Here is a 26,646-nt window from a genome sequence, read left to right as displayed (position 1 = left end):
AAACGACAGAACGACATTCCACAAGGCGACGACAATGGCCCAAAGCAAATACGCAGGGAGAAACATAATGCACCACATCTGTAGTATCATTTAAATTCCTCAATTCCCAATTTATAACAAGCACTTCATGCCGTGTAAGATTGAATAGGAATGAATGAAGACATAAGCCCCAAAGAAATCGAATCGCACGATGAGGAATCAAGAAAAGGAAGTGCTCCTAAAATCCCCGTATCCTCTCGGAGATAAGTACAGACATCTCTGTATCGATCCGCAAGACTCTACTAGACTTGCTCATGACTCGTGATACCTACGTGAACCTAGTGCTCTGATACCATATTGTCACGACCCAAAATCCATAAAAGGTCATGATGGCGCCTAACATCTTGAGGGGAATAATTTCCTTAAGGACACACTATGCATTCAGTGGGCTCGATTTATTCCAAAATTCTTTTTCTAGAAATTATTTCGACATTCTGTTCTTGCTAACTTTTTGTTTCTGTTTTTTGTATTTCAGAAAGTTTATTGTTTCATTATTTACAGTAATACATATTGACTAACAATCTTAAGGAAATTATTTTATTGTATTCTGTATTCTGTTTTTGGAGATTAAAACCTGTGTGGTTTTCTACTCCTTCTGAATTTTTCTATTGTGATTTGAAGATATAAAACCTTCATTGGAGTATTAAAATTCAGAAATGATTTGAATAACATAAAAACTTCATCGTGTACTGTGAAACAGTATATAAAAACTTTGATTTTTATTTATTAAACGTACTGTTTATCGTTCATTACAGAACTGTTTACAATTCTGGTTTTTGCCCTTAATTGAATTCTTCTGTTGTTGATAGTGAGAAATGGAAATTGATAATGGAAATTCTTCTGCGACTGTTGTGGCAACGACAATAGCCTCGTCAAGCCGAACTGTTGTTCCACCGGCCGAGACACCGGGGAAATTTTCTAGAGCCAACTTCAAAGGATGGCAGCGAAGGATATTTTTCTGGCTTACCACACTTGGTATGCAGAAGTTCACCAGTGAAGACCCTCCAGTGCTTTCCGCCGACATGCCAGACAGTGAGAAGTTTATGATTGTTGAGACGTGGAAACAAGCAGATTTTCTTTGCATAGGCTACATCCTAAGTGCTTTGGAGGATGACTTGTACAATATCTACAGTGCTGTGAAAACTTCGAAAGAATTATAAGACGCACTTGAAAAGAAGTACATGATTGAAGATGCATGCTTGAAGAAGTTTGTTGTTGCCAAGTTTCTAGACTATAAAATGATAGACAGCAAAATTGTCGGAACCCAAGTTCAAGAACTTCAACTTATTTTTTACAACCTTATTGCTGAAGGTATGGTCGTGAATGAAGCATTTCAAGTGGCTGCAATGATTGAAAAATTGCCTCCTTCGTGGAGAGATTTCAAAAACTATCTTAAGCACAAGCGCAAAGAAATGAAGTTGGAAGATCTTGTGATTCGTCTCAAGATTGAGGATGACAACTATTCAGCCGAGAAGAAGTCTCGTGGAAATTCAACGATCATGGGAGCTAATATCGTTGAGGAGACTGCTCCAAAACGTAAGAAGAGAAAGAGGTCTTATGGAGGGACTAAGGAGCAGAACAAAAAGAAATTCAAGGGCAACTGCTACAATTGTGGAAAAGCTGGTCACAAAGCCACTGATTGTCGTCTCCCGAAAAAGGATAAGAAGAAGGGACATGCCAACATAGTGGAGAAGAGTGATGACATTGATGATCTGTGTGCAATGCTTTCGGAATGCAACCTAGTTGGAAATCCGAAGGAGTGATGGATTGACTCCGGAGCCACTCGACATGTTTGTCTGTCAAAGAATCATTTGCGACTTACTCTACTGCTGGTCCTGAAGAAGAGCTTTTCATGAAAAATACTGCAACAACCAAGATTGAAGCTTATGGGAAGATATTCCTGAAGATGACTTCCAGCAAGGTGTTAACGCTCAACAACGTTCTTCATGTTCTTACTATTAGGAAGAATTTAGTTTCTACTTCTTTACTTGTTAAGAATGGATTCAAATGTGTATTTATTTCTGACAAAATTGTTGTAAGCTGTCACGACCCAAAATTCATTAATGGTCGTGATGGCGCCTAATATCGTTGTCAAGCAAGCCAACCTTAACTAATTAATTTAATTACTCATTTTAATACTTTTGAGTCGAAATTTTGTTCAATTAAATAGTAAAGATAGAACTCATGGAGTAAATAATTAATTTAATTACTCATTTTAGTACTTTTGAATCGAAATTTTCTTCAATTAAATAGTAAAGACAGAACTCATGGAGTAAGTGATAAATATTTTAGCAACTAAATTACTAAACAACCAATGACCACTCCCAAAATTCGGTGTCACAAGTACATGAGCATTAACAAGGGAGTAAAATAAAGTACAGCATATGTCCGGAATACAAATTTGACAAGAAATATATAAATAACTCCGAATGAGACTCTGGTGGTTGCGAATCATAATATAGAATACAGCTCACCTAAGTCCCCGCATTTAACCACACCTCTGCGCCCGAATCATAATATAGAATACAGCTCACCTAAGTCCCCGCATTTAACCACACCTCTGCGCCCACAAGGCCGCTAGATATATCTGTACATACACAAACATGTGCAGCAAGTGTAGCCTGAGTACGTTAACAACGTGTACCCAGTAAGTATCAAGCCTAATCTCGAAAAAGTGGTGACGAGAGGTCGACTTTGACACCCACTAAGGAAAAACAATAATTTTCTTTAACCAGCATAAATAATTAATTCTTTCAATTCCAATAATTTTCAATTAATCAATTAGCTTCACAAGCTGCAACAAAATATAAAGATATCGTGTAAATGTTATTATTAGGCATGATTTTCGAGGTGGTCGTACAAACCGATCTAGAGTGTCGTGTACACTGCCGAGGGACATGCGGCGCGATCCATAAATGCATTTATACTGCCGAGGCGTTCGGCCCGCTCCATAAGAAAGGAGGATATTTTCTTATGAACCTCCGGAATGAGAATATATATATATATATATATATATACATTTTTGGAGATTAACACATGAGGATGTATAAATTTCTACAATAGTTAAATATTCTGAACAAAAATTCAAGTATGTGAGATTTCAATCTTTTACCATTTCCTCTAACAATTTGCAACATAATTCTATTGCTTTAATTAAATAAGGATATAATTATCACAAGGAATTCATTATTTTAGTCCTAAACTACCCGAACTTTAGCAATATTAGTAGCTACGCACGGACTCTCGTCACCTCGTGCATACGTAGCCCCCACAATTAGCAACTATTATTAATTTAAATCACCTATGGGGTAAATTTCCTCTTACAAGGTTAGACAAGAGACTTACCTAGTCTCAAAGCCCACTTCCCGATCACAACGCCACGTTAAAGTCTCAATTCGATGCCGAAAATTCCGAAACTATCCAAATGTTATACAAAATAATTAATACATGCTCAATAATTCGAAATTAGACTACTAAATTAATTACCCAACCCAAAATGGTAAAATTTCTAAAATTCACCCCGGTCCCACGTTCCCGGATTCCGGAAAATTTTGGACGAAATCGTTACCCATAACCTCGAGAACTCAAATATACCATTTCCATCCAATTCCATAGCCATTTTCGTGGTTAAAATCTCATTTTTATCAAAACCTAGGTTTTTCTTCTAAACCCTTGATTTTCACGATTTACAGGTTATAATCTACCCATAATCTATGTATTTAACTCAAAGCATGAAGAATTAACTTTCCTTCAAGTTGCTAGTTGAAATCCCCTCTTAAAAATCTCCAAAATCACCCAAAATGGAGGAAATACGAACGAAAAATGATTGAGCCTTGTTCCCTTTAAACCATTCTGCCCAGCAGCATTTTCGCACCTGCATCTCTCAAGCCGCTTCTGCGCCTCCGCATCTACGGAAATGCCATCGCAGATGCGGCTTTCCTTTAGCCGGCTTCAATCACACCTGCGGTCAGCGGTACGTTTCTGCGAGGCCGCTTTTGCGGCTCGTGCTCGCACCTGCGACTACCCATGTGCAGGTGCGGTTACACTAGAAGCTCGGAGCTTCAGCAGTCCTTTCCAAGTACAAACTTGGTTCGAGCCTCGTCCGGTTAACACCCGAGGCTCCCGAGGCCCCGCCCGAACATACCAACAAGTTTGAAATCATAACACGGACTTACTCGAACTCTCAGAATGTGTAAAACAACATCAAAACTAAGTATCATACCCCAAACCAAATTGATTCAACTTAGAAATTTCAAATTCTTCAGACTTACTCCGAACACGCCAAAACATACTTAAACTACTCGGAATGATGCCAAATTTTGCGTGCAAGTCTTAAATCACCATACGGAACTATTCCCGGGCTCAGAATTCCAAACGAGTTTCAATAACTCCAAAATCTACTCCAAACCAAATTTAAAAAACCTTAAACCTTTAAATAGTTGATTTTTCACTATTAAGAGCCGAAATGCTCCCGGGTTGTCCAAATTCCGATTCGAACATACGCCCAAGTCCAAAATCATCATACAAACATATTCAAACCGTCAAATCCCAATTCTGGGGTTGTTTTCTAAAAATGTTGATCGAAGTCAAACTTTCCCTCTTAAAGACAGACCAAGGAACTTAGTGTTCCGATTTTAACCCGAATACTACTAAATCCCGAACCAACCATCCCCGCAAGTCATAAATTAGTAAAAGTACATACGGGGAGTCTTATTTAGGGGAACGAGGTTCTATCAGTCAAAACGACCGGTTGGGTCGTTACATTCTCTCCCACTTAAATATACGTCCGTTCTCGAACTTGACAAGAACTGCTCCGAAGTTTGCTGAAATCATTGTTTAGCCCCTCATGCACCTACCTGTGATACCACAACTCAGCTTAGCACATTAGCCTGAGAAAATCTGAAGATCCTCCCATTTATTTAGGCAAATAAGCCTTAGAGCCAAGTTCCAACATCCGAAATTCTCTACTAGGCCTGCCTCCAACATACAAATACCATTTCAATCACTACACGATGTACCACTACTTGATTGTATACTCTCACTGAATTCACACCATGCATCGCATTATTCACATGACCACAATAACGTCCTCTTAGAACAATAGCCGAAATTCCACGAATCTGATGCTCACAACACACCTCATGACACATATAAGTCTCGTTCCAACTCTTACAATACTGCCACGATGGAAGAGATGTGTAGAACCTCATAACCAACTGCATAGTCAACAAATCCTTTAGTCCCTCCTCTTGACAGGAACCATTACCTTATTATGAACCAAATAACGATATTTTCTCTTTAACATGCCTCATATAAATCTGTTCGCACTGATCCCAAGTGCAAAAAGCTCGCTTCACCTAGTATAAGTCATTCCGGTAATAAGCCACCACAATCACTACCAAAAGTCTCATATGATGCCACCATGAGCCAACAAGCCACAAACTCAAATGTGATACATAAGGAAAATGAACTCTGGAAAGAACTACTCAACCCACGTAACAGATTAAACAACCGAAAAAGGTGTTATGAACCTTCCTCATAACATGATAAACAAGACAAGCAAGAATATATATGGGGAACTGTACTCAACACCATATTGTTGCGGCGTGCAACCCAATCCACACATGATACTGTTACAGCGTGGAACCCGATCCAAACAACATACTTGTGGCGGCGTGCCACCCGATCCACACATGACAATAAATAGGGAAGTACCCATCAATAGACCTCAAGCCGATTCTGATCGTACCGCACTGGGATAATAACCTTTCAAGGATTCACGATAACCCCTTTTCCCATGACACACAAGAACAACCATTAAATCCAAAATTAACTTCCATAGTCCACAACCAAATGAACCGAGCACCCTTCAGGCATAAATTCTCACAATAGCGATAGTACCACAATCTCCATACTTGGTTTTAAATCTTTAACTAATCAAGTGACTACGTTTCACACTTATACAACCTTCCCGTGGGGTACGCTCCCACGGCCTTCCGCACCAGGTAATAAAGTCTGCACATCCAGACCACCAGTCATATAATGCTCTAAAGCGAATCAAAAGTCTGCAACTCAGTACACAAAGCCTCTTACACATGGCACCGATCTCAAGTGGCGCTGAAGACAATACAAACTATGCTAAACATCTAAATTCTTTCCTGCTCATCCGAGCTCGTGACATTCTTGTCGACACCAAACTGTAACTTTTATCCTCAGCTTCCAATATCCCATACCGCTCTCTGCACCTAACATACCAATATGAGAGAGTGCAAGAATTCCATCATGTCTCCCGATCCACTAATAGACTAAGCACTCCATCACATAGAAACCTTTTACTTAACTTATTTCAGGAGAATCATTGCAACATGTTACTGAAATTCCATAACTGCAGAAAATACAATCCTCAAGTAGTGGTCTAAACCACCATAACTCTCTCGGGATCCATCTACACATAACATGCCATAATACTTGAATGCCAACAAATAAAATCAATTATGGCGGCCATCAAGCCTTGCACGTACCGCCACAAATCACATGTATAACTTAACACGCTGAAGGAACTAATCATTGCCACCATCATGCCAATTCAACCATTGCTAACCGATTCGACTGCTTCTAATTTACTCTGGACTTGCCTTAGGAATAATAATAGCTCTATTCAAAATATGACGGACCCAACCCGCACTAAACCAGAAGGAGTCTATTTCACGAGACCATTTTCCTCAAAACCCACGAACCATCTCATACCCTCATTGTGCACACATTTACATCTTCAACTGGTACACCCATTGTAATAATTCCTCTATGAATCTGAAGTCATTTTCTTCCATTCCTCAAATACTACACTACATCCCGAAGATAACGAAGAACACTCCAAGCCCCTTTCATAATCTGCTGCAAAAACTCGATACTTAACCATACTACAGACTCGAAATCCTTAAGCACCGCACTTAAATTTTTTGAATCGACTAAGATCGTTGTTGAGATTCACCCACTCTTACTTGTTCCTAAATATAATCAAACTCCAAGGCCCTGCTAGCACATGAACACCTTCTCAACGAAGCACCCGGCCGATCACTTCCTTCTACATTACATCTACACGAAGCATAAACTCTGAGTAAAGCCTGAATATGAATCGATAAGGCCAAATATAGCACATATTCCTCAAATCATTTTCTCAAATTACCACTGATGTTTTCTTTCCTTAGTCATAACAACCCACCAATATGCCGATAACCAAAAACCTCACAAGCAGATAACCATATAATCCAATCGTAGGCGGTAGGAGTCTCCCACTTAGCTTGGAGCTACCGTTGCATAACTCTGGAACCCACCAAGACTCCTTATCCCCCATCGACATGATATCGCATAATCGACCCGCCAAATTTTTATTTTTTTTCGAAATCTCCATGATAATCATTTCCTGAGCACTCAGAATCTCTAGCCACATTCACATGTTCGACCTCATATCGGGTACCCGGTAGAATTCTTCGCAGAAGCTTTGTCAACACCACGCAACCGTTAACCTGCTCACCGGAAATAACCCACATGTAGAAATTCCATGCCGACATCTTCCAACAACGCTGCACCGAGTCGATTATCACAAAACCAATAAACCATCCTGAGCCCGTGCTCGTTCACTAGATGTACAAGTTCGTTCACTCCTTGTGGACATCAACTAAAGGTGTGACAATACATTCCAATCCAAAGTCATGTTGGATCCTTCTTCATATCAAGCAACTCCTTTATGTCGTATCCAACCTTTCTCCGTATAGTAGCCAATATTCCAAATTAAGTTCGTAGACTTAGTCGCTGTCCACCATGATTTCCAAATCGCTCTAAAATTTCCTCAACGTGTGCAGCTATCCTACCACATAACCCATATGATGCTCTGCCACTCTCCCACTTAGGTCAAACCCTCTCCTTTAAGCAAGTACTCGACTTTTGTTTTCTTACACTTGGCCTTCTAGAAGTTTAACAACCGCAAGACCTCCCCGAAGAAATTCATCTCTGTAGCACCTGAACCAACAGATCGCCGCCAACTCTAAACCTCCCCGAAGATCATCTTCCTTGAGCCACCAACATTAGGATCACCGATTTGATCCTGAACCATAGCACACTGCGACCTCTGACAGCCGCTTCCCCAACATCATTCATAATATCCTGCCCTGAAGGCAAATTGAAGAAAACCATAACACTGACGAACTTAACACTTTCAATCTAGGACGACGACACCACATCATAGATGAAGATTCCACCACGCTCGAAAATACCAAGTCTCGCTACTCCATCAACCCAAACCTGAACATTATTAGTCCAATTGTCTTTTCTTTGCCAGAAATAAAATACTGAATCTCTGAATCATGCACTGAGTAAAACCTCCTTTCAAGTCATTCACTGCCTCGACGCATAGACAAATATCCTACCATTACACAACACTTGTGCGATAGCAACGCACGAATTGTCATAACAATCAATGCCCAATCTCAAAACCTTAAGTAATACTGATACTGAGCTGAAACGACAAAACGACATTCCACAAGGCGACGACAATGGCCTAAAGCAAATACGCAGGGAGAAACATCATGTACCACATCTATAGTATCATTTAAATTCCTCAATTCCCAATTTATAACAAGCGTTTTAGGACGCGTAAGATTGAATAGGAAGGAAATAAAGGCATAAGCCTCAAAGTAATCGAATCGCACGATGAGGAATCAAGAAAAGGAAGTGCTCCTAATAGCCTCGTATCCTCTCGAAGATAAGTGCAGACGTCTCCGTACTGAACCGCAAGACTCTCTAGACTTGCTCATGGCTCGTGAGACTTACGTAAACCTAGTGCTCTGATACCATGTTATCACGACCCAGAATCCATTAAAGGTCGTGATGGCAGGTAACACCGTTGTCAGGCAAGCCAACCTTGACTAATTAATTTAATTACTCATTTTAGTATTTTTAAATCAAAGTTTTCTTCAATTAAATAGTAAAGATAGAACTCATGGAGTAAGTGATAAATATTTTAGCAACTAAATTACTAAACAACCCATAACCACTCCCAAAACCCGGTGTCACAAGTGCATGAGCATTAACTAGGGAGTAAAATAAAGTACAGCATCTGTCCGGAATACAAATTTAATATGAAAAATATAAATAACTCTGAAGGATACTCTGCTAGCTATGGATCGTAATATAGAATGCAACTCACCTAGGTTCCCGCATTTAACCACACATCTACTCCCACAAGGCCGCTAGACATATCTATACCTGCACCAAAATATGTGTAGCAAGTGTAGCTTGAGTACGTAAATAATGTGTACCCAGTAAGTATCAAGACTAACCTCGAAAAAGTGGTGACGAGAGGTCGACTTTGACACTCACTAAGGGTCAATAATATTCAAATAGAAATATTTAAATCAACATGATTTATAGAAAAAACAATAATTTTCTTTAACCAGTAGAAATAATTAATTTTTTCAATTCCAATAATTTCCAAATTATCAATTAGCTTCACAAGCTGCAACAAAATATCAAGATATCGTGTAATTATTATTATTAGGAACGATTTTCGCCGTGGTCGTACGGCTCGATCCAAAGTGTCGTGTGCACTGTCGAAGGACGTGCGGTGCAATCCATAGATGCATCTATACTGCCGAGGCGTTCAGCCCGCTCCACAAGAAAGGAGGACATTTTCTTATGAACCTCCGTAGTGAGAATATATATATATATATATATATATACATTTTTGAACAAATATTCTGAACAAAAATTCAAGTATGTGAGATTTCGATCTTTTACCATTTCCTCTAATAATTTGCAACATAATTCTATTGCTTTAATTAAATAAGGATACAATTATCACAAGGAATTCATAATTTGAATCCTAAACTACCCGGACTCTAGCAATATTAGTAGCTACGCACGTACTCTCGTCACCTCGTGCGTACGTAGCCCCCACAATTAGCAATAATTATTAATTTAAATCACCTAAGGGGAAAATTCCCTCTTACAAGGTTAGACAAGAGACTTACCTTGTCTCAAAGCCCACTTCTCGATTACAACGCCGCGTTAAAGTCTCAATTTGATGCCAAAAATTTCGAAACTATCCAAATATTATACAAAATAATTAATACATGCTCAATAATTCGAAATTAGACTATAAAATTAATTACCCAACCCAAAATGGTAAAATTCCTAAAATTCATCCCGGGCCCACGTGCCTGGATTCCGGAAATTTTCGGCAAAAACCGTTACGCATAAACCCGAGAACTCAAATATACCATTTCCATCCAATTATATAGCCATTTTCGTGGTTAAAATCTCATTTTTATCAAAACCTAGGTTTTGCATCTAAACCCTTGATTTCCATGATTTACAGGTTATAATCTACCCATAATCTATGTAATAAGCTCAAAGCATGTAGAATTAACTTACCTTCAAGTTGCTAGTTGAAATCCCCTCTCAAAAAGCTCCAAAATCTCCCAAAATGGAGGAAATACAGACTAAAACCGGCTAAGCCTCGTTCCCTTTAAACCATTCTGCCCAGCAGCATTTTTGCACCTACGGCACTCAAGCCGCTTCTGTGCCTCCGCATCTGCAGAAATGCCCTCGCAGATGCGGCTTTCCCTTAGCCGGCTTTGCTCGCACTTGCAGTCAGCGGCTCGCTTCTGCGAGATCATTTCTACGGCTTGTGGCTCGCACCTGCGGCTGCCCATGCGCTGGTGCGGTTACACCAGAAGTTGGGAGCTTCAGCAGTCCTTTTGCAAGTCAAAACTTGGTCCGAGCCTCGTCCGGTTAACACTCGAGGCCCCTGGGGCTCCGCCCGAACATACCAACAAGTTTGAAAGCATAACACGAACTTGCTTGAACCCTCAGATTGTGTAAAGCAATATCAAAACTAAGAATCATACCCCAAACCAAATTGATTCAACTTAGAAATTTTAAATTCTTCAGACTTACTCCGAACACGCCGAAACATACTTAAACTACTCAGAATGATACCAAATTTTGCGTGCAAGTCTTAAATCACCGTACGGAACTATTCCCAGGCTCGAAAGTCCAAATGAGCTTCAATTACTCCAAACCAAATTTAAAGAACCTTAAACCTTTAAATAGTTGATTTTCACTATTAAGCGCTGAAACGCTCTCGGGTTGTCGAAAATCCGATTCGAACATACGCCCAAGTCCAAAATCATCATACGAACCTATTGGAACCATCAAATCCTGATTGCGGGGTCGTTTTCTAAAAATGTTGACCGAAGTCAAACTTGCCCTCTTAAAGCCAAACCAAGGAATTGAGTGTTCCGATTGCAATCCGAACACTACCAAATTCGGAACCAACCATCCCCGCAAGTAAAAAACTAGTAAAAGTACATATGGGAAGTCTTATTTAGGGGAACGGGGTTCTAACAGTCAAAACAACCGGTTGGGTTGTTACATAAGCAAGAATGAAATGTATGTTGGAAATGGCTACCTCACAAACGACCTTTTTAAACTCTATGTAATGGTTGTTAACAGTATGAATAAAGTTTCAGCTTCTTCTTATTTATTAGAGTCAAATAATTTATGGCATATTCGATTAGGACATGTCAATTATAAAATCTTGCGGAAGTTAATTAATTTAGAAGTATTGCCTAAATTCAAGTGTAATAAATAAAAATGTCAAATATGTGTTGAATCTAAGTTTGTAAAACATCCTTATAAATTTGTTGAAAGGAATTCAAATCCTTTAGACTTAATTCATACTGACATTTGTGATATTAAGTCGACACCATCTCGAGGTGGAAAAAAGTATTTTATTACTTTTATTGGCGATTGCACTCGATAATGTTATGTTTATTTGCTTAATAGTAAGGATGAAGCAATTGAAGCATTTAAACAATACAAGAATGAAGTGGAGAATCAATTGAATAAAAATATCAAAATGATAAGAAGTGATAGGGGTAGAGAATATGAATCTCCGTTTGTAGAAATATGTTCGGAATATGGAATTATCCATCAAACTACTGCGCTCTACACACCTCAATCCAATAAAATTGCGGAAAGGAAAAATCGGACATTAAAGGAAATGATGAATTCTTTATTAATAAGTTCTGGTTTACCGCAAAGTTTGTTGGGGGGAGGGGGAAGCTATCCTTACAGCTAACTGAATACTCAACAGAGTACCCCACAGAAAAACGCAATCTATTCCATATGAAAAATGGAAAGGAAGATAACCCAACTTGTAATATTTCAAAATGTGGGGGTGTTTAGCAAAGGTACAAGTACCTTTACCCAAAAGGGTAAAAATCATACCAAAAACTGTGGATTACGTTTTCATTGGATATGCTACAAACAGTAAAGAATGTCGGTTTTTGGTTCATAAATCTGATAATCCCGAAATTCATGTTAATACGGTAATTGAATCAGATAATGCTGAATTCTTTCAAAGCATCTATCCATATAAAATTAAATACGAGTGGTTAAATGAAAGACCTAAACGACCACGGGAAGAACCAACGAAAAATCCTCTAAGTAATGAAGATTCAAGGCGTAGTAAACGTCAAAGAACATCTACTTCCTTTGGACCCGATTTTGTGACATTCTTGCTTGAAAATGAGCCTCAAACGTTAAAAGTAGCTATGTCATCTTCTGATTCAGCATTTTGAAAAAAGGCAGTCAATAGCGAGATTCAATCAATTTTGGATAACCATACATGGGAATTGGTTGGTCTTCCTCCAGGAAATAAGCCTTTACATTCGAAATGGATCTTTAAACGGAAAATGAAAGCTGATGACACTATTGACAAATATAAAGCAAGACTTGTTGTAAAAGGTTATAGACAAAAGGAAGGCCTTGATTACTTTGACATTTACTCGCCAGTAACGAGGATAACATCTATTAGGGTGTTAGTGGCACTGGCGGCCGTATATGGTCATGAAATCCATCAAATGGATGTTAAAATAACTTTCTTAAATGGAGAATTGGAGGAAAAGATTTACATGGAATAACCTGAGGTTTTGTGGTTTCGGGTAAAGAAAAGAAAGTGTGCAAACTTGTTAAGTCACTTTATGGACTTAAACAAGCACCCAAACAATGGCATGACAAATTTGACAAAATAATGTTGGCAAGTGGGTTTAAAATCAACGAGTGTGACAAATGTGTTTACATTAAAAGCACTCCTGGACATGAAGTCATTGTTTGTTTATATATTGATGACATGTTGATAATGAGATAAAATATGGCAGATATAAATGCTACTAAGCGCATGTTGGCTAGCAAATTCGACATGAAAGACTTAGGAGTTGCTGATGTGATCTTAGGAATCAGAATTCACAAGACTTAACAAGGTCTAGCATTATCACAATCTCACTGCATTGAAAAGGTACTTGACAAGTTCAAGTATTTGGATTTCAAAATTGCCAAGATTCCAATTGACGTGAGTTATGCACTTCAAAAGAATGAAGGTGAAAGTGAATCACAACTGGACTATGCAAGAGTATTGGAAAGTTTGATGTATATCATGAATTGTGCATGACCAGATATAGCATGTGCTATTAGTAAACTGAGTCGGTTTACAAGTAATCCCAATCAAATACATTAGATGGCAATGAAACGAGTTTTGGGGTATCTGAAACATACCCAAAATTACGCTTTGCATTATAACAAATATCCCTCCGTGATCGAGGGATATAGTGATGCAAATTGGATCACCGGATCATCTGAAGTTAAATCTATGAGTGGATATATTTTCACAATTGGGGGTGGAGCAGTGTCTTGGAAATCATCCAAACAAACATGCATCGCCCATTCTACAATGGAATCTGAATTCATATCTTTAGATAAGGCCGGCGAAGAAGCTTAATGGCTCCGAAATTTCTTAGAAGATATTCCATTTTGGCCCAAACCTTTGGGACCAATATGTATACATTGTGATAGTCAAACGGCAATAGGCAGGGCAGGGAGCATTATGTATCACGGAAAATATCGTCATATATGACGGAGACACAATACCGTTAGACAACTACTCTCTAATGGTATTATCACGATTGACTACGTAAAGTCAAGAGATAACGTGTCGGATCCACTTACAAAAGGCCTATCTAGAGAGGCAGTTGAAAGATCATCAAAGGGAATGGGGTTAAGGCCTAGGACAAGTCATCATGGCGGTAACTCTACCTAGAAGATTAGAGATCCCAAGAGCTAGGTTCAAAGAGATCAAACAAAGTTATGAATGACGGTTCAACATTGTCTAATAACTCAACCCATTCTCGTGATGAAGACAATGTTCAGAAATCGAGGTAAAGCATTAAGGCTTTTTGATGAGTCAATAAAGCTTAAAGCTTTTTAATGATTTTCTAAGTCTATCAGGATATGACCATATAGTGTGTCTATAGGATTACACGTTTAGAAATTACCTATGTGAGTGTGAAGTGTAAGCCGCTTCAAGGAGAATGAAAGTAAAGGTACATTCTCTAAGCACTCATGAAACCAAGCGGTGTTCATGGCTAAAATGAACATAACCATGAGAACCATAGATGGTTAAGGGTTGATTGCGTGACTTATGTTTTCTAGGTATATAACAAAGCTCGGCGGTTCAAGGATATCAAATCTACCGATTGATCGAGTATATTCGATATAAGTTCACTACGGAAAGTTCAAAGGGAAACCTACTTATCCAAATGCAATTAATCCTTGCATTTAAAACACACACTAGTCCGTGTATTCCTTTGTCTTATAGCCATTCCCCATTCATGTGGGGGATTGTTGGGATTAAAGATTGGTGAATGGAAAATAGAGGGAAGAAAGTGGAGGGAAAGTGAGCTCCTTTTTGCTTTGGAAAGAGAAAAGTGTCCCTCATTGATGGTGAAAATAAAAGTGAATGTGCTTATATTGAGAAAGCACTTCTCTTGGTGTTAAATATGTTGGAAAGAAAGTAAGCCTCACGCCATCGCTGTCGTCGTCATCGGTCGCTCGGCTCGGCTTCGGATTCGGATTCAGATATGGTCAAAGATTGATTGATTGATCTTTTTGGACAAAATTTCTTTCAATAATTTAATTAATTAACAAAAATTCAACCCGAAATAATCGAGGAACCGCGACACGACCCGGTCCGGTCTGTTTTCTTTTCCGGATTATTTTAAATCCGTTTTTCCGCAATATTTCAAACAGAAGTATTCCCACCTATTCCAACAGCCATGGTTGTTTCTGAAAGGTTGCAAACCTTTTCAGAAAGAGTGCCAGAAAGTCTATAAATATGCTTTGAATCCCATAATCTTTCCTTACAAAAATTTTTGCTCTTCTTCTTCTTCTTCTGCACAAAATCTTCAGTGTGTTTTACAGCATTCGAGTGGTTCGCTGTTACATCGGCGTTTTGGTACCAACACTTCGGTGAGTTAAATCGTTCTATTCTGGGAGGATAATATTCTAGCACCTCGAGTACTTAAGGGGAATAATTTTCTTAAGGACACACTGTGTATTCAGTGGGCTCGATTTATTCCGAAATTATTTTTCCATAAATTATTTCGACATTCTGTTCTTGCTAACTTTTTATTTCTATTTTTCCTGTTTGAGAAAGTCACTACTAAAAATCTGCTAAAAACCGACCAACTATTTCCGACCAATCTTGATCGGTCAAAGAAAGCGACCAAAAACCGTCCAGGTTGGACGGAAACTGGGGAAAAAAATTATATTTTTTTAAAACTAAATACCGACCAACGTTGGTCGGTAAATTGGTCAACGAATTGACCCAGCTGGTTAGACAAGAAAATTTTGGATTACCGGCCAACGTTGGTCAGTAATCTGGATCCAATTTTTTAAATTTTAATAATTATTTTATTATTTAAAATGTTTTATAATATTTAAGAATTTATATTTAAAATTACCGACCAACGCTGGTCGGTTAATGTAGGGGAAGCATTTACCGACCAACTTTGGTCGGTAATTGTTATTTTCTGCAAAATAACCGACCAAAGTTGGTCGGTTATTACGTCAACATTGATCAAACTTTCGAATTACTTTTATATTTACTATATAAATAATATAAATGTAATTCGTTAACACTTTTGTAATACAAATAATTAATACACTAACATATACTATATATAACATGCTATTTGTAAATTGATTCATCGACTTATAACTTACTTAGATGCATCGATGAATATTAAAAACAAAACGTTTGACCTATATCGACTAATAGTAAAAACAAAACGTCTCGACTTATATCGATTAATCTAGCTATGCCATGCATTATTAGTGATGAATGAATGAAAAATAAAAGAATTAATACTAAGCATCTTTGACATATATATATATATATATATATATATATATATATATATGGATCACAAATTAAATAAATGAAAGAAGCTATTAGTATTAAGTAAATGAGTTAAATTAATAGGTCACACATTGTCAAACTTTAACAAGCTATATATATACACACTAACATATACTATAACAAGCTATATATATACACACTAACATATACTATAACAAGCTATATATATAGTTAAAGTATTTCAGTGAAGTGTGTTTGTGTGTGTGTATATATATATAAGAACACGAAGCGCTAGGACCACAGGGTCGGGTTCTTTTAGGGATAGACTTGGGAAGATACTAATTAGTATATATACTTTATCATCAAATATATCTATTTATAAATTGATTCATCGACTTATAACTTACTTAGATGTATCGATGAATATTAATCAATGATTCATCAAAACGTCTCGACCTATATATCGATTAATCTATGTCATGCATTATTAGTGATGAACGAATGAAAAAAAAAGTTATTAGCATCAATTACAATATAGTGTATGTGTGTGTGTGAGAAATTACTCACATACTTAATTATAACTTAGAAAATTTACTTAGATAGATACTATTATAATTTATTAAAATTAAATAGTTAATATAATTATTTATAAAGATTATGCTTATAGTTTATAATTATTTATAATAATTGCATAGTTAAATAAAATAAATATTTGTAGTTTATAATATTTTTTTTATAGTTTATAATATTTTAAGAAAAAAAAATACAAAAAAAACTTAATGTACCGACCAACTTTGGTCATTAATTCTCAACTCAGAGAATTGAAAAACGGGGAAAACCCCCATTTCTCTGAAATTGTTTCCCCTCTCTTCACTCAAAACCTTCCCCTCTCCTTCTCTATTTCCCTCATATTTCCACCCCGCGTTGCCACATCCCAGCCCTCGCCCTCGCCCTCGCCCTCGCCGCTGCCGCCCCTCTCCTTCTCCATCTCCTAAAAATTCTAGGTTTGAATTACAACCCATTTATTTATTATTTCTAGGTTTTATTAATTAGTTATGAATTAGTTTCAATTGATTAGTGTTTCAATTATTTGCACATTGCATTTTATTGAGGATTAGGGTTTAGGTCTTGTTTTAATTAGTTTTCTTAATTAGTTTTATTAACTAATTAGTTTTGTTAATTAGTCAATTAGTTATGAATTAGTTTACTTTAGGGTATGGGTTGAATTTCTTTAGTTTAGTTAGTTTATGTCTAAACTCGTAGGATATGAATTGAAATTTTAGTTTTTAGGATTTGTTCTTGTGAATTGAACTTTTAGGATATGAATTGAACTTTTAAGATATGTATTGGACTTTTTGGATATGAATTGAACTTTTAGGATATGAATTGAACTTTTAAGATATGTATTGGACTTTTTGGATATGAATTGAACTTTTAGGATATAAATTAGTGTAATTAGAAAAAAATAATTATCTTGAATTAACTAAAAAAGATATAATTAATTTATAATTGTAGAATAAATTAATTTGTTCTTGTGAATCAAACTTTTAGGGTATGGGTTGAATTTCTTTAGTTTAGTTAGTTTATGTTTAAACTCGTAGGATATGAATTGAAATTTTAGTTTTTAGGATTTGTTCTTGTGAATTGAACTTTTAGGATATGAATTGAACTTTTAAGATATGAATTGGACCTTTTGGATATGAATTGAACTTTTAGGATATAAATTGGTGTAATTAGGAAAAAATAATTATCTTGAATTAACTAAAAAAGATATAATTAATTTATAATTATAGAATAAATTAATTTGTTCTTGTGAATCGAACTTTTAGGGTATGGGTTGAATTTCTTTAGTTTAGTTAGTTTATATTTAAACTCGTAGGATATGAATTGAAATTTTAGTTTTTAGGATTTGTTCTTGTGAATTGAACTTTTAGGATATGAATTGAACTTTTAAGATATGAATTAGACTTTTTGGATATGAATTGAACTTTTAGGATATAAATTGGTGTAATTAGGAAAAAATAATTATCTTGAATTAACTAAAAAGATATAATTAATTTATAATTGTAGAATAAATTAATTTGTTCTTGTGAATCGAACTTTTAGGGTATGGGTTGAATTTCTTTAGTTTAGTTAGTTTATGTTTAAACTCGTAGGATATGAATTGAAATTTTAGTTTTTAGGATTTGTTCTTGTGAATTGAACTTTTAGGATATGAATTGAACTTTTAAGATATGAATTGGACCTTTTGGATATGAATTGAACTTTTAGGATATAAATTGGTGTAATTAGAAAAAAATAATTATCTTGAATTAACTAAAAAAGATATAATTAATTTATAATTGTAGAATAAATTAATTTGTTCTTGTGAATCGAACTTTTAGGGTATGGGTTGAATTTCTTTAGTTTAGTTAGTTTATGTTTAAACTCGTAGGATATGAATTGAAATTTTAGTTTTTAGGATTTGTTCTTGTGAATTGAACTTTTAGGATATGAATTGAACTTTTAAGATATGAATTGGACCTTTTGGATATGAATTGAACTTTTAGGATATAAATTGGTGTAATTAAGCTTCATCTTTATAGGAAGGGGTTTATAGAGAAGTACTTTGTGTGGACTAATCATGGAGAGATCAATGGTAGCCATGGGATATTTCATAACATGGTTGTTGGTGAAAGTAGTAGGTCGGTGGAGAATACAAATCTTGATTCTAGAATTCAGGATATGGTTGAGGATGTTTTTGGGGGTGAGCCCAATGAAAATATTGAACAAACTCCTAATGATGACGCAAAACGTTTTTATGAACAGTTAGAGGAAGCTAGTCGTCCACTACGTGAAGGAAGTCTGCACTCTGAGCTGTCTGTTGCAGTTAGATTACTAAGTATCAAATCTAATTGGAATATTTCTCAAGCAGCCATGGACTCTTTCATTGACCTTATGAGTGAACTAGTTGACCCTAATATCAACTTACCTGGTGATTTCTATAAGGCGAAGAGATTGGTTTCTAAGTTAGGACTTTCGTCAATGAGAATTGATTGTTGTGAAGATGGTTGCATGTTATATTATAAAGATGATGCAACTTTAGACAGTTGTAAATTTTGCGAAAAGCCTCGTTTCAAGAGGCTTTCCAGCGGGAATATGGTCGCTGTCAAGGCAATGCATTATTTACCTCTTATACCTAGGTTAAAGAGGTTATATGCGTCGATGAGTTCTGCTCCTCATATGAGATGGCACTTTGAAAATAGAAGACCACCTAGTGTTATGTGTCATCCTTCAGGTGGAGAAGCTTGGAAGCACTTTGATACGACATATCCAGATTTTGCTAGTGAACCAAGGAACATTCGGTTAGGTCTGTGTGCGGATGGCTTCACGCCTTTTTCTATATCTGCGACACCATATTTATGTTGGCCTGTCTTTCTTACACCTTATAATCTACCACCTGAGTTGTGTATGACTAGTCCATATATATTCTTAAATTGTATTATCCCCGGTCCACGTAATCCGAAAAGTTTGATTGATGTATATTTGCAACCTTTGACTGATGAGCTAAAACAATTGTGGTATGATGGTGTTGAAATATATGACATATCAACCAAGCAAAATTTTAATTTGCGTGCTAATTTAATGTGGACTATTAATAATTTTCCTGCATATGGAATGTTGTCTGGGTGGATGACTGCTGGGAAGCTAGCTTGTCCTTACTGCATGGAAAATAGTAAAGCGTTCAATTTGAAACATGGCCGAAAGCAATCATGGTTTGATTATCACCGTCAATTCTTGCCTGATGATCATGAGTTTAGAAGGATGAAAAATGCATTCAAAAATAATAAAGTGGAATATGATTCTCCACCTCCGATACTTTCAGGTGAGGAAATTTGGGAGAGGGTCCAGAACTTCAGTAAAGTTACTGAGGCTCCACCTTATAGATTTCCCGGATATGGTGTTAATCATAATTGGACGAAACAGAGTATATTTTGGGAGTTGCCTTATTGGAAGGATAATCTTCTCTGACACAACCTTGATGTCATGCATATTGAGAAAAATTATTTTGATAATTTGTTCAACACAGTGATGGATGTTAAAGGTAAGACAAAAGATAACCCGAAGGCTAGAATGAAATTATAAGAATATTACAGGCGGCCTGAATTATACTTGCAGACAGCAAACAATGGTAAGGTGTTCAAGCCCAAAGCAAGTTACACATTCACTTTGGAGGAAAGACGACAAATTGGTGATTGGGTTACGAAATTGAAGATGCCTGAGGGTTATGCGTCGAATCTTGGAAAAAAAGTAGATATGGAGGTAGGGAAGTTGAGCCATTCGAAAAGTCATGACTGTCATGTTTTCATGGAGACCTTAGTGCCTATTGCATTTTGTGGTTTGCCTGAAAGAATCTGGAAACCCATCACAGAGATTAGTTTATTTTTCAAAGACTTGTGTTCTACCACATTAAGGGAAGAAAACCTACTTCGGATGGACCAGAACATCCGTGTAATTTCTAGTAAGATGGAAAAAATATTCCCATGTGGTTTCTTTGATGTGATGGAACACCTTCCAATACACCTTGTACACGAGGCACGACTTGGAGGGCCTGTTCAATGCAGATGGATGTATCCCTTTTGAGAGGTAATATTATAAGTTTGATGTAATATTCTATTTTATTTGAATGTTCTTGGCTAACATGAGATTATGTAGGACAATTGGCAAATGCAAATAATTTGTTAAGCAGAGGAATAAGATTGAAGGATCTATATGCGAAGCCTATCTTGCAAAGGAAACTGCACATTTTTGTTCTTATTATTTTGAGAGTAACGTGCCATGTTCTAGGAATAGGCCCAATAGGCACACGGTCGAATGTGTGAATGATCCATTATATCCACCAATGTCCATATTCAATCAACCAGGCCGATGTTCTAAGGATGTTAGAAAGAGAAGTTTGAGTGATATGGAGTACAAGTCAGCTACACTTCATGTGTTGCTAAATTGTCCCGAAGTTGTACCATTTCTCAAGTAAGTATTGATTTATTAGTTATCAAAATGTAAAATTTACTGTGACTACATATTGATGCAACTACTAAAAATATTTGATATGTCACAGTCACTTCGTGGGTCAATTTGGCTATGATGCTGTATATACGAGATTTGATACGTGGTTCAAACAGTTTGTAAGTGTATATATATATATATAAGTGTGTGTATATATATATATATATAGTGAATGTATAAAAATTGATTCATAAGTTGTGCTAACTTATGAATTTTTTTAACTCTATGTAGGTAAATAATCCAAATAATGGTGTAAATCAATTTTTGAAAGATATATCTTGGGGACCTGGGCTTCAGGTCACAACAATGTCTAAGTACGTAGTGAATGGTTATAAGTTTCATACATAGGATTGCTCTAAAAATAAAAATAGCAACAACAACGAGGTGTGGGTTCAAGGTGGTGATGGCAACCAAGTTGGAGATATTGATTATTATGATGTGGTCAAAGAAATATTACAACTAGAATATACAGGTTGGCCATATAAGAAATTGATACTCTTTAGATGCAAGTGGTTTGACCCATATCCAACAAGAGGAACAAGAGTACACAACCAATATAACATAATTGAGGTTAATCATACGAGGGAGTATGATCACTATGATCCTTTTATAATTGCACATAAGGATAGGCAAGTGTATTATGCTCCTTATCCATTGCGACGGAATAAGTTCGATTGGTGGGTTGTAATAAAAACTAAGTCTGTAGGTAGGGTGGAAGTCAAGAATGTGTTAGATGTTGCATATCAAAACGATATCTCCAATGTTCACCAAATAGTGGACGATCAGTTAGAAAATGATTTGGAACATCCTGAACGCATATTGAAAAAAGTTGATATAAATGAAGTAACAATTTTAGAAAATGAGGACGAATAATCAACTGATGAAGCTCAAACAAGTGAGGACGAAGAATTCTCGAACGAGGAACAATACGTCGATGAGGATTAAAAAGTTAGTTTTTTAAAGCACTCTCGTTTTATAGCTAGTTTTTTATATGTTTCAATCTAAATGTGTATTATATTATGCAGATGGCAGGCAAGGGTCAAGGTAACAATGACTCTACTAGTTCTCGGGGTCGAGAAAAGGGTAGGAAGGTAAAGAGGAGGGTAGAAAATAATACTCCCTCTTGTCCACCCTTTTCAGAGATGCCTATGTCTTATCCTCCACCACACGACTATACTGAGCTGCCACAGCATCACGAGCCGTACACCTTCATTCAGACACCCAGTCTTCCATCACAGGGCCATAGGATTATACGTCCGACATACAGTCCAGCTGCCTCACAGCCATCTGCATCACATCCACATGGATCACATCCCTACATATCACAGCCACATGGATCGCATCCACCCATGTCACAGCCACTCGGGTCACAACCATCGGTATCACATCCACTTGGGTCGCATCCAGCTATGTCGCAGTCACAGGGATCGCAACCATCTTCATCATCGACTCCATCTATTGCAGGCCTTCGCCTGCGAGGCATTAGCTCTGACCTGCCTACACCATCTTCACATGCCTCTAATACACATGCTTCGGATGGTGATGACGAGGTAGTGCATTATGATCGATATGGCAGGATCATCATAGTCCCTGAGGGTGATGGGTAAGCGTTATTCATTATTTTTGCGTCTATTGATTTGTAACATTTTTACTAAGATATTAATATGTTTTTATTGTTAAATTGCAGGTTTAGGCCGGGTAATAAGACTATGAGGATAATCACCAATGCCATCAGAAAGCTTTATGATGGCCCTTATGCGACTTGGACTTATTACCCATTCTCACTGAAGGAGCAAATTTTTAATCAATTTAAGGTATAAATGTTCTTTTAAACAGTTTAATTATTTATATTTATGATTTTTCCATCTAATATTTAACTTTTGAAATACAGAGTAAGTGTGTATGGGAAGACCGCTATAGCGCGAAAGTGGATACAAATTTTCATCATAAAGCTCGCAAGAGATTGACGGATGCTTTCTCGGATGCTAGAAAGAAGAACAAGAGGCCTGGCTGGTTACTTGAGAATTTGCGGAATGATTTGCAAAGGCAATGGCTTACCGCAGAGTTCTTAGAGATGAGCGAAAAAGAAAAGAAAGCTCGCGCATCCGAGAAAGGAGGCTCCTTGCACACTGGAGGTGCGATCAGCCTAGGGACAATAAAAAGAAGATTGGTACGTAATTGCTTAAATTATTTTACTTTTATAAGTATATCTATTCTGTTTATTAACTAAATTAATTTGTTTTCAGGAAAAGAAGTATCTGCGTCCAATGAGTCATGATGAGCTATTCAAGAAGACACATATTGTGAAGAATAAGAAAGAGGGGGATCAAGATAGGTGGGTCGAGGACCGGGCCTCAACTGCATATGTAAGCTTTCAATTTTCTTTAAGTATTATAATTTACTTTTATAAAAATTTTGAAATACTGATTTAATTTAAAATAATATAGGGTCGCTACCAAAGTAACTTGGAGAAATTCATCTGTAGTCATCCAACTGGTGAATCGGGTGAGCCAACCCAACCTTCGGATGAGGATGCTGAAAGAATATGGTTAGAGTCTGTTGGCGGTCCAAAATGGGGAAATGTATACGGGCTTCCTACTAAAAACTTCCATCGCTATAAGTGTGAAATGCGAGGAATAAGGACTTCCTCGCAAGGCGAGCAACTTAATAGGGAGAGCCTCTCCGCTATGCGGGAGACAGTGATAAAGCTCACCTCAGAGCTAGAAGCGGCCAAGGAAAGAGAAAGGCTTAGAGATACTCAATTCCTTGGCATGCAAGCTCAGATCAAAACTCTCCTATCTAGTGAAGCTTTTCCGTTGCCCCGATCTCGTGAGTCATCTCCAGAGGGTCGACCTCCACGTGATCGTTCCTCCCGCCCTGCTCGTGATCGTTCCTCCCGTCCTCCCCGTGATCGTGCTTCCCGTCCTCCACAAGACCGTTCTCTATATCGTCTTGTAGATGAAAGTTCATCAGACGGTGATGATGATGTTGTACAAAACACCCCTTGACTTTTATATACTTTGAACTAGACAAATAGAACCAGTTTTGAACTAGTTGTAATTAGTTTTAACTTGGTTTTGGATTTTTATGTTCAATTGAACTTTAATTTGTTAGTTTTAAAGTATTTATTGAATGTTTTGGTTGTTGTTGTTGTGTTGTTGTTGTTGTTGTTGTTGTTGTTGTTGTTGTTGTTGTTGTTGTTGTTGTTGTTGTTATTGTGTTGTTGTTGTTGTTATTGTTGTTGTGTTGTTATTGTTGTTATTGTTGTTGTTGTTGTTGTTGTTGTTGTTGTAATGTTATGCTGGCAGGTGGTGTAGCTGCCAAAACAGGTATTTTATGCCAAAATTAAACCCAGAAAAACCGACCAAAGTTGGTCGATTTTTAATAATAATAAAAAATTATTCCAAAATACCGGCCAAAGTTGGTCGGTTAATGAATATTGAATTCCCAGAATTCAACATTACCGACCAACTTTGGTCGGTATTTTGCTTGCATTGTTGAGATTACCGACCATAGTTGGTCGGTAATGTTTAATTTTAATTATTTTTAAAAAATATATATTTTCAATTACCGACCAAAGTTGGTCGTTTTTTTTTAATTTTAATAATTAATAAAAAAATATAATTTAGTTAAACCGACCAACTTTGGTCGGTAAAATTAAATTAATAAAATATGTTTCCGACCAAAGTTGGTCGGTAAGTAATTAAACTTGTCAGATGGTCGTTTTAATATACCGACTAAAGTTGGTCGGTAATTTCCGACCAATTTTGATCGGTAAGCCATTCCGACCATCAAAACACCGTCGACACCGTAATGGTCGCGTTTTGGTCGGTAATTTGCCATAAACGACCAACGTTGGTCGGTTTTTAACGAATTTCTAGTAGTGAGTTTACTGTTTCATTATTTACAGTAATACATATTGACTAACACCAACAAATATGAACGTTTTCCTAGAACAAATTTAGCACTATAAGCTACTATAACAACAAAGAAGAAAATTAATATCAGATTAGTATAAAACTCTAGAGTGGTAAACATTTGGTGAAAACTTGCGAAGCCTCGTAGCATTTTCGGAAGTCTGCCGTTCGACCAAACTAAATTTCATTCATAGGAACTGTTGATTATTTAACTTTAAGACCATTCAATCCAATCAACATTTTCTTGATCTCAAACGGATGAAACTCCAAAATGACCTTAAGAAATACATTAAACTTAATAAGTCCATCATAGTATACTCTGCATTAATAGTTGAAATTTATGCCGCAACAATAATAAATGCTTTAATGAATAAAGTAGTTGTAGAATTAAATACTCCATTCCATGCACGCAGCACGCATGTGTGTTCCTAGACAGACTTGTACGAATAGAGGCGAATCTAAGATTTAAGTTTTAAGCATGAGTTCAAGATTTAAGGTTTTAGCATTGAACCCATTATATTTTTAAAATTATAGGTCCATATGTGTACGACGGTCCATGACTAATAAGAAATATTTAGAGAAAATGACCCTCTATAGCCCTCAAAATTATAATAGCTCATTTTTCCCTCGTTGACACGAAATGGCTTTCCGGCCCAAACATATTACATCTAATAGCCCGAAATTGTCTATTTTTTATATTTTTTGTATAGTGACAATCTATTTTGTATATATTTTGTATAGTAATAGTCTATTTTGTATACGTTTTGTATAGTGACATTCTATTTTGTATATTTTTTGTATAGCAACAGTCTATTTAGTATATATTTTGTTAGTGACAGTCTATATTTTGTATATATATTTTGTATAGTGACAGTCTATTGTATATAAATTGTATAGTAGCAGTCTATTTTGTATATTTTTATATGGTGACAGTCTATTTTGTATATATTTTGTATAGTGACAGTCTATGTAGTATATTTCTTGTTTAATGATAGTCTATTTTTGTATATATTTTATATAGTGATAGTCTATTGTATAGTGACAGTCTATTTTGTATAATTTTTGTATAGTGACAGTCTATTTTATATATATTTTATAATATACCTATATTCAAAAGAAATACTATTCAGTCTAATACATAATCTAAAATGACTTTTAAATATTAGCCTCATATATAATTTTTTATGAAAAAGTTGGTCCAAAAAAGAGATTGATAAAACATTCATGTTTGTTATGCACGAGTTGCAACAGAGGATAAGGAGAGTAATTGATACTTGGGGGCCAAATGGGAGCCAACATTCTGAAACAGATTACAAAGAGGAAATGGCAATGATCAGAAAAGACATTGTTGACCACCATGGTGAAATGGAAGGTTTCAAGAATTGA

General features: G+C 36.4%; 1 protein-coding gene across 1 annotated transcript; it reads left to right on the top strand.

The window, feature by feature from the left end:
* The first annotated feature begins 1,451 nt into the window (after positions 1-1,451).
* LOC138893107 (SPX domain-containing protein 4-like) lies at positions 1,452-26,646 on the top strand. The gene is made up of 3 exons (XM_070176877.1): positions 1,452-1,591; positions 18,883-19,104; positions 26,454-26,646. Exons 1-3 carry the CDS (start codon positions 1,452-1,454, stop codon positions 26,644-26,646), a joined length of 555 nt encoding a protein of 184 aa, XP_070032978.1.

This window comes from Nicotiana tomentosiformis, chromosome 5, assembly GCF_000390325.3.
Source record: "Nicotiana tomentosiformis chromosome 5, ASM39032v3, whole genome shotgun sequence".
NCBI lineage: Eukaryota > Viridiplantae > Streptophyta > Magnoliopsida > Solanales > Solanaceae > Nicotiana > Nicotiana tomentosiformis.
Note: the sequence above shows the minus strand (reverse complement) of the source record. Positions and strands in the feature narration are given on the sequence as shown.

Bases quoted from the DNA above. Each gene is read 5' to 3' on its own strand.
- LOC138893107 (XM_070176877.1), top strand. From the start codon at position 1,452: ATGAAGTTGGAAGATCTTGTGATTCGTCTCAAGATTGAGGATGACAAC. The intron at 1,592-18,882 runs GTCTTATGGAGG...TCATCTTTATAG, and splicing joins AAACGTAAGAAGAGAAAGAG to GAAGGGGTTTATAGAGAAGT. The intron at 19,105-26,453 runs GTTAGAGGAAGC...TTTATGAAAAAG, and splicing joins GCAAAACGTTTTTATGAACA to TTGGTCCAAAAAAGAGATTG.